Source organism: Carcharhinus amblyrhynchos, chromosome 26 (assembly GCF_965287045.1).
Source record: "Carcharhinus amblyrhynchos chromosome 26, sCarAmb.v2.hapA, whole genome shotgun sequence".
NCBI classification, from domain to species: Eukaryota; Metazoa; Chordata; class Chondrichthyes; order Carcharhiniformes; family Carcharhinidae; genus Carcharhinus; species Carcharhinus amblyrhynchos.
Window position 1 is genome coordinate 21,882,246 of NC_137349.1, and position 14,552 is coordinate 21,896,797.

General features: G+C 41.6%; 1 protein-coding gene across 1 annotated transcript in view; it reads right to left on the reverse strand.

The window, feature by feature from the left end:
* The window catches only part of LOC145358503 (protein unc-13 homolog A-like), a 367,395-nt gene that overhangs the window by 116,693 nt on the left and 236,150 nt on the right, over nucleotides 1-14,552 (reverse strand). Inside the window, exon 18 of the mRNA XM_080212618.1 lies at nucleotides 14,042-14,269. Within this exon, the coding sequence (XP_080068744.1) occupies nucleotides 14,042-14,269 (228 nt within the window). The remainder of the gene's footprint in view (nucleotides 1-14,041; nucleotides 14,270-14,552) is intronic.

A 14,552-nucleotide genomic window follows, 5' to 3' on the forward strand; every position in this document is an offset into this window, starting at 1 on the left:
AGGAAGTTCAGTGACAGAGAGAAAACCTGGCAGATTATCTTGCTTAGATTCTGGGTGAAAAACAGGGATGTGGTTAGAAACATCTCTATCTCTTTCCATGCCGAGTGCCTCTTCCAAGTTCTGCCTGCCTCCCTCATCTCCCACCTGGCCTTTTAATTAGTATCTCCTCTCCCCTAACCTCTTATACACTCACACTCTCTCAACCCATCCCTGGCATGTGACCCTCAAACTGCCTGTTTGGAACTGCCTGTACTCCCAATAGTGACAACTGCTCCCAGTAACAGTGCTGTGATTATAAAGTTGTCAGTCAATCAAATGTCCAGTAGTTCGCAAATGCGGAACATCCTCCTGAGTTTGGGGTTGTGGTGGCTTGTCTTCAGCCTCAGAATGCTTCTATAACAACCAAAGTTTCTGTAGCAAGCATTCCATGGCAGTTGCCACACTTGGTAAGATAAGAGTTACCTAGATTTTGTTCAGTAATTGACAACCTGAATGGACTGTAGAAATTCCCAAGATATGATGTAAATGCATTTCTCACATCTGATACAGTCATGGAGTAACTGAAGTCATATATTTCACTGAAATACAATGCACTTTGTGAGTGACAATTTTCTGTCAATAGCAGGGAGATGACTAGATTATTTATAAACAAATACATAATAATTAACATAATTGAGAAACAGTCCTTATAAACTTCAACCATAGTGGACTAATTATCTTGAAACTTAGATTTTTGTTTTGAATCAACATTCTAGTTGGGACATGCAGGCTGTTACTGGAAGTTACTGAATCAGTTTCCAACTTGGCAGCATAACATTGATGATGCTTAGCTACTGATCCAACTCTCAAGGCCAGAAGAGAGCTTAAATACTTACAGTGCAAAGGTCTATGCCCAGCCATCAAGTTTTGTATGTATTGAGAACAAAAGCAGGAAGATCTGCATTCTCAAGAATGTCCAATTTTATAAATGCCCTAGAGGTCCAAGTTCTCTCCTACATCGTGCATTTTTAAACAACATTTGATACCACACTATAGTTACACTGTCGCTTTCCAAGATTGCAAAGTGAATTGACACAAAAGCAGCAATAAATCTGCACCTTAAAATCACTACTTGGGAAAGCAGAATGAAGATTAGGAGAAACTAGATTGCTGGGGTTGGGGAAAATGAAAAACAATAGTAAAAGTATAATTATGGTTCGGAAGAAATATGCTTGAGAAATATGAGGTCAGGACCATAACATGTGAAGGTGCTAGGAATGTATTGTTATAAGTGTGATTATAAAAACCCTACAGTGCAGAAGGCCATTCAGCCCATCAAGCCAGCACAGGCAATGATCCCACCCAGGCCCTATCTCTGTATTTACACTGCTAATCCTTCTAGCCTACACATCAAGAGACACTAAAGGGCAATTCACCATGGCTGATCCACATAACCTGCACATCTTTAGACTGTGGGAGGAAGCTGGAGCACCCGGAGGAAACCCACACAGACATGGTGAGAATGTGCAAACTTCACACAGACAGTGACCTGAGCCAAGAATCAAACCCAGGTCCCTGGTGCTGTGAGGCAGCAGTGCTAACCACTGTGACACCATGCCACCCCTATCGTGATGGTATGTTGATTGTATCAAAATCTCTGTTCAGTTTTGATGAATTTTATAATAACTTAGTAATATTATATGTATTTATAGAAATATATTTTCTTTTTGATTAATTAATATGCATTTTAATATCCTTCTTAATATGTAATTATTTCTATTCTAGCTTTTAAAAATCCAAGTTATTCTTACTGCATCCTACATAATGTTTGTTTATTCAAAGTTTGTCCTTCTAGTTGCATAATTTGATTCTAATTTATCCTTTTATTAGATATATTGGAACTGTTCGAAGAAATGTTTCAGTTATGATACCTCTAGTAGCCAGCTCCTGTTCATGTATCAAGAAATGATCTTTTATTCATAAATGGCAGTGTGACATTACTGCACCTTTAAGAATTTTTTTTAAAATCATGTTCTCTGAATATATAAGCAGTTTTGGTTTCATTGCAACTGGGCCATCTGCTAGAAGTCGTTATTGCTCCTTCAGTGGCTTAAATGGGGTTGTTTATTTTTTACTCTGGGATCTTTTATGACCCCGTATTTTTAGGAGGAAGGTCATATGTTTTGGACTTTTTTTTCTACTAGTGAATTTAAGATTTCATTTTCTGTTTTGGCTGGATGCAGTTTTTAGTTTCAGATGGGACATCAAGCTGAAAAGAAGTGTTTTTCTCTCTCTCTCCCTGATTTTGGAAATTTTGCTGGTTCATTGGAAGCAAGGCTTCTTGCCTTCCTTGAATAGAACATCTGCTGCTGGCTTGAGCAGAGTCTCTTTGGCGTTCTGGGAAGCTGTTCTGGCTTCAAACTGTTCTGAGTGTGTCCAGAGGGCTGCTAGAAGTTACAAAACTGAGAAGTCATGATTTTCAATGCTCCAACCAAAGAACCCAATTCCAGTATCACATGGGCATTAGTCTTTGCTGTGTTAAACCTGTGGAAAGGATTTTTGCCTATGGGAAGTTTATGTTTGGAACATTTTAGATATATTTGTTAAAAGGTTACACATTTTCTTGGTTGTTTTGTTTTTGTTTGTAATTGATAAAGGTTATTACTAATTTTCTTTCCATACATATTAACTATATTCTTAAATAAACCTTGTTTGATGAAAACTTCCAGGTGGGTCATTTGAATCATACCTGAAGTTAAACATATTATGCTTATCCTAGTCAAATTCAAAGTGCAAAACTTATGATCCAGGCAGGCCTCATGGAACACTTGAGTTTCTGACCTGAATTATAATAACAGAAAATTCTTCCAGTTTCTTTTCACGCGATATGTAGGTTGGATATTCTTCACTGTGTCTGTAACAATAATCTGTATATCAGTGCTTTAGCTATTCCTTAAGGCACATACCGATGATCTCAGTAATGTCATTATTTCATTAAAAACAGAATTCTCATTTTTACAGCCATGGTATCTAAAAGGAAGACTTGCACTAGCACCAAACCTCTGGAGCTAATGGCTTTGTGCCAAGGCTGAGAAATATATGCACAGGGTAAGGGGATAACCTCTTACAACTAGTCAGTTCCCACGCATTTTTCCAAACTGAGATATTTACCAAGAGTCTGACAAACTTCCAGGATACATTTAAGTGAACCATAGAACTCCCACACAGTGGAAACAGCAGTTAGTCAACTGCATATAATTGCATCCCACATAATGTTAATTCCACCCCCAGCCAGCTTCTCTTCAACTCTATTTTCCAAAGACAATCTCATTAAAATGAAATTTCAAGGCCTGTCACATTTACTTTTGATTTGACATTATTTTTGGCCAATGCACAAACAGCACATATTAGAATCCTGTTTTCTTTTATCTCACTGAAATAGTTTTCTTGTCGGGTTCTTTTTTAGTCATAATTGTCAATATCATCTTTAAAAAGGAAAAAAAAATCTAATGCCCAGTTTCAGGTGGAATTTATATTCCAGCATCCTGAATGGGATCAAGAGTACAGAAATATTGGAGGCACAGAGCTCATTTCAGTATTCACAGTGGCTATTCACAGTTGGTGGGATTTTGCTTCAGATGCCTGCCTGTGAATCAGAGACTCACAACCAGGGCACTGCACAGATGGGGGGGCAGGAGTGTTGACAATTTCAACCAATTAAGTAAGCTCTGGGTAAGTTGATAAAATGTCCAGCAAGTCCTTCTGATTTCCTGAGCACTTTATGAATCTGGCTTCATATTGCTCTAAGTATACCCAACACTTGATAATCTGTCAAATAGTGATAGATTATATACTCTAAAAGGTTTCTCACGTCTTTGAAATGGAAACATTATTGTAGCAACATTATAACTGCAGCACTAATTCACCTTTAAACAACTAATCAGCCAGGCATTTTCTTCAATTACCGTTTGTGATTGTGAAGTGAACTTGCTGGCCACCAATAGCAGGAAAATCAATTTCTAAAGTCTAAGAAAATGGTACTTGTATTAACAGAGTTAAAAGCAACTTTTCCAAGGAACTTAATGTAAGCTTTCACGTTTCTCTAAAGAAAGTTCATAAAAAGGTTAGTCATATTTATTGACGATCACAACACAAAGTCTTCCTGTAGAAAAATAACTGTACATGGAAGGCTCTGATCAAGCACATATGGTGAAATATTTAGTTGGGGAAGAACCACCTCCAACATAGGGACTACAGCAGTTCAAGAAGGCAGCTCGCCTCCACCTTCTCAAAGGGAATTTGGTATGAACAATAAATGCTGACGTAGCCAGTGATATTGTAAGTGAAATTTTAAGTTTATAACTTTATAATTATATATTTATAATATATAACTTTAAGTTGCTATTTTAAGTATTTGCACCATTTTCTATCCTATGATTAAAAACATAATCACACTGTTTGACATAATATGCGATTATATACAGTACACAACTGCTACTGCAGAAATTTACACTACAATTTTTTAATTAGAATTATGCTAAGTTTGGGATATTATAGATCCAATTGTAACCCTAGTCCTTTCTGGTCATTTGCTCAGTTTACACTCCAATGAACTCAAAAGTCAGGCAGGATATAAATGGGGCACTCAACTCCATTCTCATCGAGCACATTAGGTTATATAGATTTCTGGCTTCATTTCAAACTTTCCTACAAAGTGCTGCCAATAGAATGAATGAAACGTATGTATGTATGTGTGTGTATGTATATATGGCTGTGGTGAACTGGAGAATACATCAAAATATGTTTTGACTGTATAAAGGAAAGAAAATGATCAAACAGAATTTATATTACGTACTAAACTTTTCACAATTATGAGAGATTGGAGTTATTTTAAGCTTTTATCTTTTATTTTATTTGGCTCTCTGAAGAATACATTACAGATCTTTCCTTGCACTGTAACACTGTTTATTGTAGCCATTTTAAAACCACAATTATAACCTTTGTTTGATCTATAAGGTATTACATGCATGAGACAATTTTAATGTTATCAACTCTCAGCAGAGATTATAGGCATGAGAAAATTCAGAGTTCAACAGACCCTAAATTATTAAATAAACAGTAATGTGCCTTTTATGTTTATAAAATTGCTCTATTGACTTTTATGATTATGGAATTGGCCAATTAATTGAAGCAGAAATGTCATATTTATTGTAATTACTACAATGGAACTGCCTCAACATAATGTTTGCAGAACTGCCAGCCAGCATTTTTGCAACAGCTGGCTAAACACATTTGTCATCTCTTTATTAACATGTTGAATTGTGAACCCACGTATATTGCAGTTAGTGATTCAATCCAACTTTCAGTTCACATCACTGCAGAATCTGTAGTGCAATTGTACTTCAAAGTCACAAAGTTTTGCTTTGCTCAAACATAGCGCATTGCATTGATAACAGTAAAGGTGAGTGTTCAATTTGTTCTGAAGTAAAAATTGGTGCTGAGCTAGTACTCGCTATGTAAAGGAGCCATTAGCTCCTTAGCATGGGATCATTTTCTATAAGCATAAGGCTTATTGCAAAACATTGTTCAGAAAGAAATAATATTTTATTTATACTGAGCCTGAAGATTATTGGGGTTGCTGGGACTAAAGGTTGAAATAGTCACATCAAAGTCGGCTCAAAACACTTTTTGGGAAAAGTGAAGTCTTGAATTTATTGCCTTGAAGGGAAAGGTAAACTTGTGGGGTACTCTTAGCAAAGATCATATTGTCTATTTTTGTTCTGACTACAGACACAACTTCTAGAATATCTTAGGGAGGTCCTTACATGATCATTATAAAGGTAAAGATACATTGCAAGCAATTAATCATTGCAGCCAATCCAAATCCAGGTCAAGGAGCTAAGGAGAATCTTCCAGCAAAAATCACATGAGGTCCTGTGTCACATAAAATAAGACATTGCAAATGTGATTCTAGAGTTTACTTTTCTAGATGATTTTGAAACCGTAGAAATTGGTACTTGACCTCAGTTTGAACCCTGCACAGAAAACAATGGACTAGTGATTTGTCAGGCAATGTCTGTGAATCAAATGTTAAATGGCCTTCTAAGCTTACAATTTGATGGAAAGGGTTCTTGCCACACTGGTATGAGGAACCGCATTGGAGTTGGAGGTGCACATATGGATTATTTAAGGAGCTGAATATGTTACCTACATTAGGATCCTGAATTTCTTGCAGGTCACAATTTCAATTTTGGTATGGTTAAGTTACCTAGTGAATTTGCCAAGTGCTAATTACTGAAAGAACCTTTCATCGGTGTTATTTAATGGGTTCATGCGCTACTTAAAGGTTAGTATGTCAGTATTAACAAAAACACATGAATCATCCTTGTGCAAGCCCTTGTGTTTTTTTTTTATTCTTTCACGCAATGTGAGTACTGTTACTTATTGCCCATCCCTACCTGCCTTTGAGAAGGCGGTAGTGAGCTGCCTTCTTGAACCACTGCAGTCCATTTACTGTAGATGCACCCACAATATGTTAATTTTCCTATCTCAGTGCTCCTACAAAAATTATTTCCCCAATGGCTACAGCTTGGGAGGTGAAAGGCTACTGATTTTCAATTGAGGATATTTCAAATGCAGGTGAAAGCTGATCTTGAGCAGCTCTGAGCTTTGACCGCCCAGTTGAAGACTGTGATATCTTGGCATGCATTGGGGCAATCTTGATCAGCTGGTTACATGCTAGGGCACAGATGGAATGGGTGGTGAGAGAGAGTAAGTATAGGCACTTTGAGAGATGACACCAGGTACCCCTCCACCTGGTAAGAGTGTAACGAGGAGATTTGAAAATGCCATTGTTCAGAAGATTGGAACTGTGTGATGTGGGTGTGGAGGATTGGCTCCAGAATGCCAAATGAATGAAATACTTCTTCTGGGCAAACGGAATAGAAGGGGATGATTGGCAAAAAGTCATCCTTCTGACTACCTGTGGGATTCCAGGTTTCAGCATCATAAAGAGTTTTATCTAACCGGCAGCCCCAGATTCAAAATCCTTTAAATGAATTGATAGATTGGGTAGCAAACCGCTATGATCCAAAACCACCTGTTATATTACAGCGATCCAGGTTTAAAGCAGCAAATAGATTTTCTGGATGATTGGTTATGGAATTGTTGACAAGTCTACGGAAATTGGTGGAACACTGAGTACGGGCCAGCATAACTGGAAATGTTAAGGAACCACTTGGTACATAATAAGAACATAAGAAATAGGAGCAGGAGTAGGCCATCTAGCCCTTCGAGCCTGCCCCGCCATTCAATAAGATCATGGCTGATCTGTCGTGGCTCAGTTCCACATTCCCGCCCTCTCCCCATAACCCTTAATCCCCTCTCTTATCAAAAACCCATCAACCCGCGTCTTAAAAATATTTAGCGAGGTAGCCTCCACCACTTCAACGGGCAGAGAATTCCAGAGATTCACCACCCTTTGAGTGAAGAAGTTCCTCCTCAACTCCGTTCTAAACCACCCCCCCTTTATCTTGAGGTTGTGCCCCCTAGTCCTACTGTCCTTTCTGAGCGGGAAGAGTCTCTCCACCTCTATCCTATCCATCCCATTCATCATCTTATACGTCTCAATGAGATCTCCCCTCATTCTTCTAAACTCTAACGAGTACAAGCCTAATTTATTCAGCCTCTCCTCATAGCTCAACCCCCTCAACTCCGGCATCAGCCTAGTAAACCTCCTCTGCACTCCCTCCAAGGCCAAAATATCCTTGCATAAGTACGGCGCCCAAAACTGCACACAGTACTCCAGCTGCGGCCTCACCAATGCCCTATACAGCCGCAGCAAGACCTCCCTACTTTTATATTCAATCCCCTTCGCTATGAAGGCCAGCATCCCATTCGCCTTCCTGACCACCTGCTGCACCTGCAAGCTGGGTTTTTGCGACTCATGCACAAGGACCCCAAGGTCCCTCTGCACCGTTGCCTGCTGCAGTTTTTCGCCACGTAAGTAATAATCCTTCCTACCATTATTCCTACCAAGGTGGACCACCTCGCACTTGCCAACATTAAATTCCATTTGCCAGTTCCTGGCCCACTCGCCCAGCCTATCTAGATCCTTCTGCCGACTCTCCACACCCTCCGCACAATTTGCCGTTCCACCAATCTTGGTGTCATCCGCAAATTTCGACACCATACACTCGGTTCCCTCCTCCAGATCATCTACATAAATGGTAAATAGCTGAGGCCCCAGCACCGACCCCTGGGGCACTCCACTAGTCACCAACTGCCAATCCGAATAACATCCATTGACCCCCACTCTCTGCCTCCTATTTGACAACCAATCCTCTATCCACGCTAACACCCTACCCCCAACTCCATGCCCCCTGACCTTCTGCAATAACCTCTTGTGAGGTACCTTGTCAAACGCCTTCTGAAAATCAAGACCGACCACATCCACCGGCTCTCCTCTATTCACCGCCCTAGACACATCCTCATAAATGGTATGTGGAACAAATAACATAGCAACTCAAAAGGACTGGACCGAATCTGGACCTTAGAACTGGCCCATTATCACAAAAACATGGAGAAAGGGATCCAGGAGTTTCAAGGATCCACAGACAGAACAATCCTTAGCCTTGGGCAACCGCCATTCCGCAGAAAACACTCATGTCTCCCATTTACTGCCAAGGAAGAGCAATTGGACGGGAGGTTTCTCCACAAAGAGTGAGGAGCAAGCACATCCATGCTGTACTTGCAGTTGTAAGGCTTGCAGCAGACAAGGCTATTCAAAGCAGGTGAAATGCATATCACCCAGGCTGAAGAACGAAGCCACCTCAAAACAGGGCTTTTCAAATAAATCAGTCCAAGAATGAGGAATTGATGCAACTAAATTGCATCACTGCACCCAAAGTAGCCCCAATCCAGATTCAACTCCAAGTAGCTGCCCATCCTCTAGAGGTAGACACAGGTACCATAGCATCTAACGTTCGGGAGCACACCTATAGGCAACTCCAACAGAGCAACTTGCCTTTAAGCCTGCGAGACACCAAGCTAGTTTGGCCAAGTACACCAGGGAGCTCTTGCTCATTCTTGGAACAAGAGTAACCAAATCACACATGGACGACAGACAATCTAACTTCCCCTAATAGTAGTGCAAGGACCAAGGCCCAGCTCTTAGGAAAGAACTGGCTGCAGAAAATCAGCCTGGATTGGCAACAGATCTTTCAAATGGGTCCTGCAACCAATAAAAAGTAATTGGGAAGTACCCTTGTGTTTCAAGGTCTCTGGAAGATTAAAGGTTCCAGGGCCAAGATCTACTTAGACCCAGAAGCCCAACTTAAATATTTCAAGGCACAACCTGTTCCTGCCTATGTCCTGCCAAAGTAGAGACCAAGCTGGAATGTCTAGAGGAACTTGGCATTATACACTCAGTACAATTTGCCAAATGCACCACTCACGTAGTCCCAATTTTAAAACCCGACTCGGTCTGTCTTTGTGGGAACTAAAAGTTATGATGTGGCAATGCCGGCGTTGGACTGGGGTAAACACAGTAAGAAGTCTCTCAGCACCAGATTAAAGTTCAACAGGTTTATTTGATAGCAAATGCCACTAGCTTTTGGGACTCTGCCCCTTCGTCAGATGAGTGGGGAGTTCTGATCACAAACAGGGCATATAAAGGTACACACTCAGTTTACAGAATACTGATTAGAATGCGAGTCTTTACAACTAATCAAGTCTTAAAGGTGCAGACAATGTGAATGGAGATAGTATTAAGCATAGGTTAAAGAGATGCATATTGTCTCCAGACAGTCCTGTGTTTACCTCAGTCCAACGCCGGCATCTCCACATCATGACTACCATCCACTCCGCAAACTGCCAGCTCCAAGTAGAGAGCATCTCCAAGAAGTTTGTGCATATCGACACAGACATCAAGTTTCTACAAAGATGCAAGGAAGCAGACAAGATACCGAAAGGACTACAGATCACGAACCCACTCAGGTCAACTTACTACACAGACTATGCTGAGAGACTTTGCTGTTGCACCTCTCTTACACTCCTCAACCACCTCACACACTAGCTCTACAGCAAATGCCAGAAACCAAGATAGAGTCCATATTCTCAACTTGCGTTCAGGATGCAGACCAGCTGCGAAAATCTGCCAAGCAGACGAGACAAAGGAACTACACCATCTACATGCACACCAAGAACAGGAAACTTGAGAAACTCGGCAACCAAGTAGCAACCAAGTCTGCCCCGGAACCACAGTAGAAAATAGTACCACTGCAGGGAAGTCCATTGTCAACTTGTTGGACTACACATTTCAACCAGATGAAGTCAAAGTTCTCAGCCGGGGGCTCAATTTCTGCCCACCACCAAAACAGACCCTATCAGTCCCACAGCAGACACAGAGGAATTCATCAGGTGAATGAGGCTGCGGAGTTCTTCCATAAACCCCAAGAGGCCAACAGCGAACACAATGAGACAGCCAATGAACTGGAACAGCCGACAGAAAGATCCACAGTGCAGCAACCGAAGAGGCAAGAGTCGAATTGGACTCTTCTGGAAGGCCACTGCCCTTGACTTGACTTGACTTGACATGTATGTGCAAGCCATGAGGAACTGCATCAACACCCAATTCATCAGCTGCACTCACAAGATAGCCCTAAACATCACCCAAGCACAATGCAATGCCATCTGCGCTCTAAAGACCCACTGCATCATTGTCATCAAACCAGCAGCCATCATCATACTGAACAGAACGGATTACTGCAAAGTGTACCGACAACTGAACAACAGGAAGCACTACAGATAGTTATCTGCAGTTCCGACCAAAAAACACACTCATCAACTCATCACTCTGATCAAGACCTTTGATCCAGACCTTCAGAGCACCTTCCGTACTCTCATCCCATGTACTCCCCGCATTGGAGATCTCTACTGCCTCCCGAAAACACACAAGGCAAACACACCCAGCTGTCCCATTGTATCGGGCAACGGGACCCTGTGCGAGAACCTCTCCGGATCTGTCGAGGGCATCCTGAAACCCATTGTACAAAGAACTCCCAGCTTTTATCATGACAATATGGACTTCCTACAGAAACTCAGCACAAATGGAGCAGTTGAACCAGGAGCACTCCTCATCACAATAGATGTCTCGGCACTCTACACCAGCATCCCCCACGAATTGCTAGAATTTCCTCAGTACTCAATGTTGACAACCGCCAGTTTCCATACGCAATTTTACAACTCATCTGCTTCATCCTGGACCACAATGTCTTCAGCTTCAACAACCAGTTCTTCATCCAGACACACGGAACAGCCATGGGGACCAAATTCGCACCTCAATATGCCAATATCTTCATGCACTGGTTCAAACAAGACTTCTTCACCACACAGGACCTTCAACCAATGCTATACACGAGATACATCAATGACATTTTCTTCCTTTGGATTCATGATGAACAATCACTGATACAACTATATGATGACATCAACAAGTTCCATCTCACCACGGACACACGCATCTCCATTAAGGACGGTCACCTCAGCACTTCACTGTACTGCAAGCCCACAGATAACATCATGATGCTCCACTTCTCCAGCTTCCACCCTAAACATGTTAAAGAAGCCATCCCCTATGGACAAGCCTTCCGTATACACAGGATCTGCTCAGATGAGGAGGATTGCAACTCACACCTTCAGATGCTGAAAGATACCCTCATAAGAACAGGATATGGCACTCAACTCATCGATCAACAGTCCCAACGTGCCACAGCGAAAAATGGCACCAACCTCCTCAGAAGACAAACACGTGACACGGTGGACAGAATACCCTTCATCATCCAGTACTTCTCTGGAGCGGAGAAGCTATGACATCTTCTCTGGAGCTTTGAACATGTCATGGATGAAGACAAACATCTCGCTAAGACCATCCCCACACTCCCACTTCTTGCCTTCAAACAACCGCACAACCTCAAATAGACCATTGGCCGCAGCAAAGTCCCCAGCTTTCAGGAGAACAATGACCAGACACCACACAACCCTGCCACAGCAACCTCTGCAAGACTGTCAGGTCATCAACACGGATGCCATCATCTCACGTGAGAACACCATCCACCAGGTACATGGTACATACTCTTGCAACTCGGCCAACGTTGTCTACCTGATATGCTGCAGGAAAGGATGTCCTGAGGCATGGTACATTGGGGAGGCCATGCAGACGTTACGACACCAGATGAACGAACACCACTCGACAATTACCAGGCAAGACTGTTCTCTTCTTGTTGGGGAACACTTCAGCGGTCATGGTTATTCAGCTTCTGATCTTCGGGTAAGTATTCTCCAAGGCAGCCTTCACGACACACAACAGCACAGAGTTGCTGAGCAGAGACTGATAGCGAAGTTCTGCACACGAGGATGGCCTCAACCGGGATCTTGGGTTCATGTCACACTATCTGTAACCCACACGACTTGCCTGGGCTTGCAAAATCTCACTAACTGTCCAGGCTGGAGACAATACACATCTCTTTAACCTGTGCTTAACATTCTCTCCACTCACGTTGTCTGTACCTTTAAGACTTGATTAGCTGTAAAGACTCGGATTCCAATCATTATTTTGTAAATTGAGTTTGTGCCTTTATATTCCCTGTCTGTGAACTGAAATCCCACTCGTCTAATCAAAGGGCAGCAAGCACTCCAAAAACTAGTTGCTTTGCTGCCAAATAAACCTGGACTTTAACCTGGTGTTGTGAGACTTCTTACTGTGTTTACCACAGTCCAACGCTGGCATCTCCACATCATGCCAGTCATTTTTAACAGTCTAACATTAGGTAAAGCAGCAATTAAACTTTAATTAATCTTGAAGAAAAAGAGACTAAACAGGAAATAATTTCACTGCTTTGAAGCAGATAAAGATAATACCATTTTGTACACAATTCTCATTAACATTTCAATAATTTAGTTTGAGTTCTAATATCACAGCTTTCGATTTTGAGAAGAAATCTGCCCAAGATCACCATTCCAAGAGTGATCTCCACTTTTCCCAGGCCAAGAAGGGCAATCTAGCCACAAGACCTCCGTCCTGGGGGAAGAGTCTTAAGATCAACTCTTTGTCCACTGCCCAAGCTCAACCAAACACCAGGTCCTTTCGGGGAACCCTCTCTATGCAGCTTTGCAGCAACAGAAGGACACATGGGTGCTTTGTCCAATTGACAGTTTTATGATCAGTTAATAAGATTAAATGTTTTGAAGTGGTTTTTGAGTGGCTGTTTGCTTATTTTGACAGATTAATCAGCACTTGAGAAGAGAGGTTGTTTTTTCAATGGGAACTTCAATGGCTCAGTTGGACAGTTATGAGTTTCTAAGAGGATCAGTTTTATTCAAACAGGATCTGAACGAATGATTGTCTTTTTTGATTTTCTAAGCATTTCAAAAATTGTCAAATATAATGTAGCTTATGGATTCTGTACATAGTGCAGTGAGTACATACAGAGGATGCAGGTGGGGTGCACAGGGGGTGGCCATGGAGTGTAGAAAAAGAGCATGAAGGGTGCACGAGAACATGGAGGGGCCTCTGAGCGTGAGGTGTGAGGATCAGGGAGCCTAACCACCTTGTAGAGACTGGGTTGACGATTCAGTAAACAGGGTGGGCCTTTTACCTGCCAGCCTTGGCATCTGCCCACTTTGGGCCTGCTTCAGGAGGCAACAATCATGACACTGGCCTGCCCTCGACTCTGACTGATGAAAATTTTATGCAAATGGGCTGACTTTCAGCAATCTGAAATGCAACATAAGGAAATGGCTCAACTTTTGCTTCTTGACTCAAAGGGAGAAGTCTGGCCCAAGGAGTATAATCTGCAACTACAATTTGTACATGAGGTAAAAAGGGGGGAATTTCCCTGTCCTACCTGCCACGGGAATTGTTGGGGGGGGGAGGGAGATGGCGGTGGGGAAGAGACCATGCAAAGGTCCATTGACTTTGGATGGGATTCTCCAGTTTTGGGACAAGTGTTGCAGGAAAATCCCACCCATTTTGTTTTATTCAAACAAAATTCAAAAAGCCTACCAGTGATGTTGATCTTTGCTGACCACTTTGATGTGCCATCCAGTACACTTTGTTTAATTGCCTTCATCTGTTGTGCGTGTACTGATTTTGGAAGTCCAAATACCTCCTGGATGAGCTCAAAGATTTCTGGCTTATTTCTTTCTCTGATTTTCATTCGATCTTTTAGAACCATAATGATATTTTGTGTTCGGTCTTCTGCTCCATGTTTTGAACTCTTTTCAGCAGCACCTGAAATAATGGTAGAAGTAGTGCTAGTAGATGAAATCTAACAACACTTTGAATATAGTGGAAAATTGGAACAGTTGTTTACTAATATACAGCAAGGTTCTCAGCCATGTAAATTGAGATGCTAAAAAAAAATCACGTTTAACAAGAATTAACATTTTATTAACTGTGTTTTGTTTTTGAGGACTTAACAATAATTCATAATTTAATCATGAGGTTTTTTGTTTTGTAATGGCTGCTTGACAGTACTGTATGCTGCAATTCCAGAGAGGAGAAACTACAACAT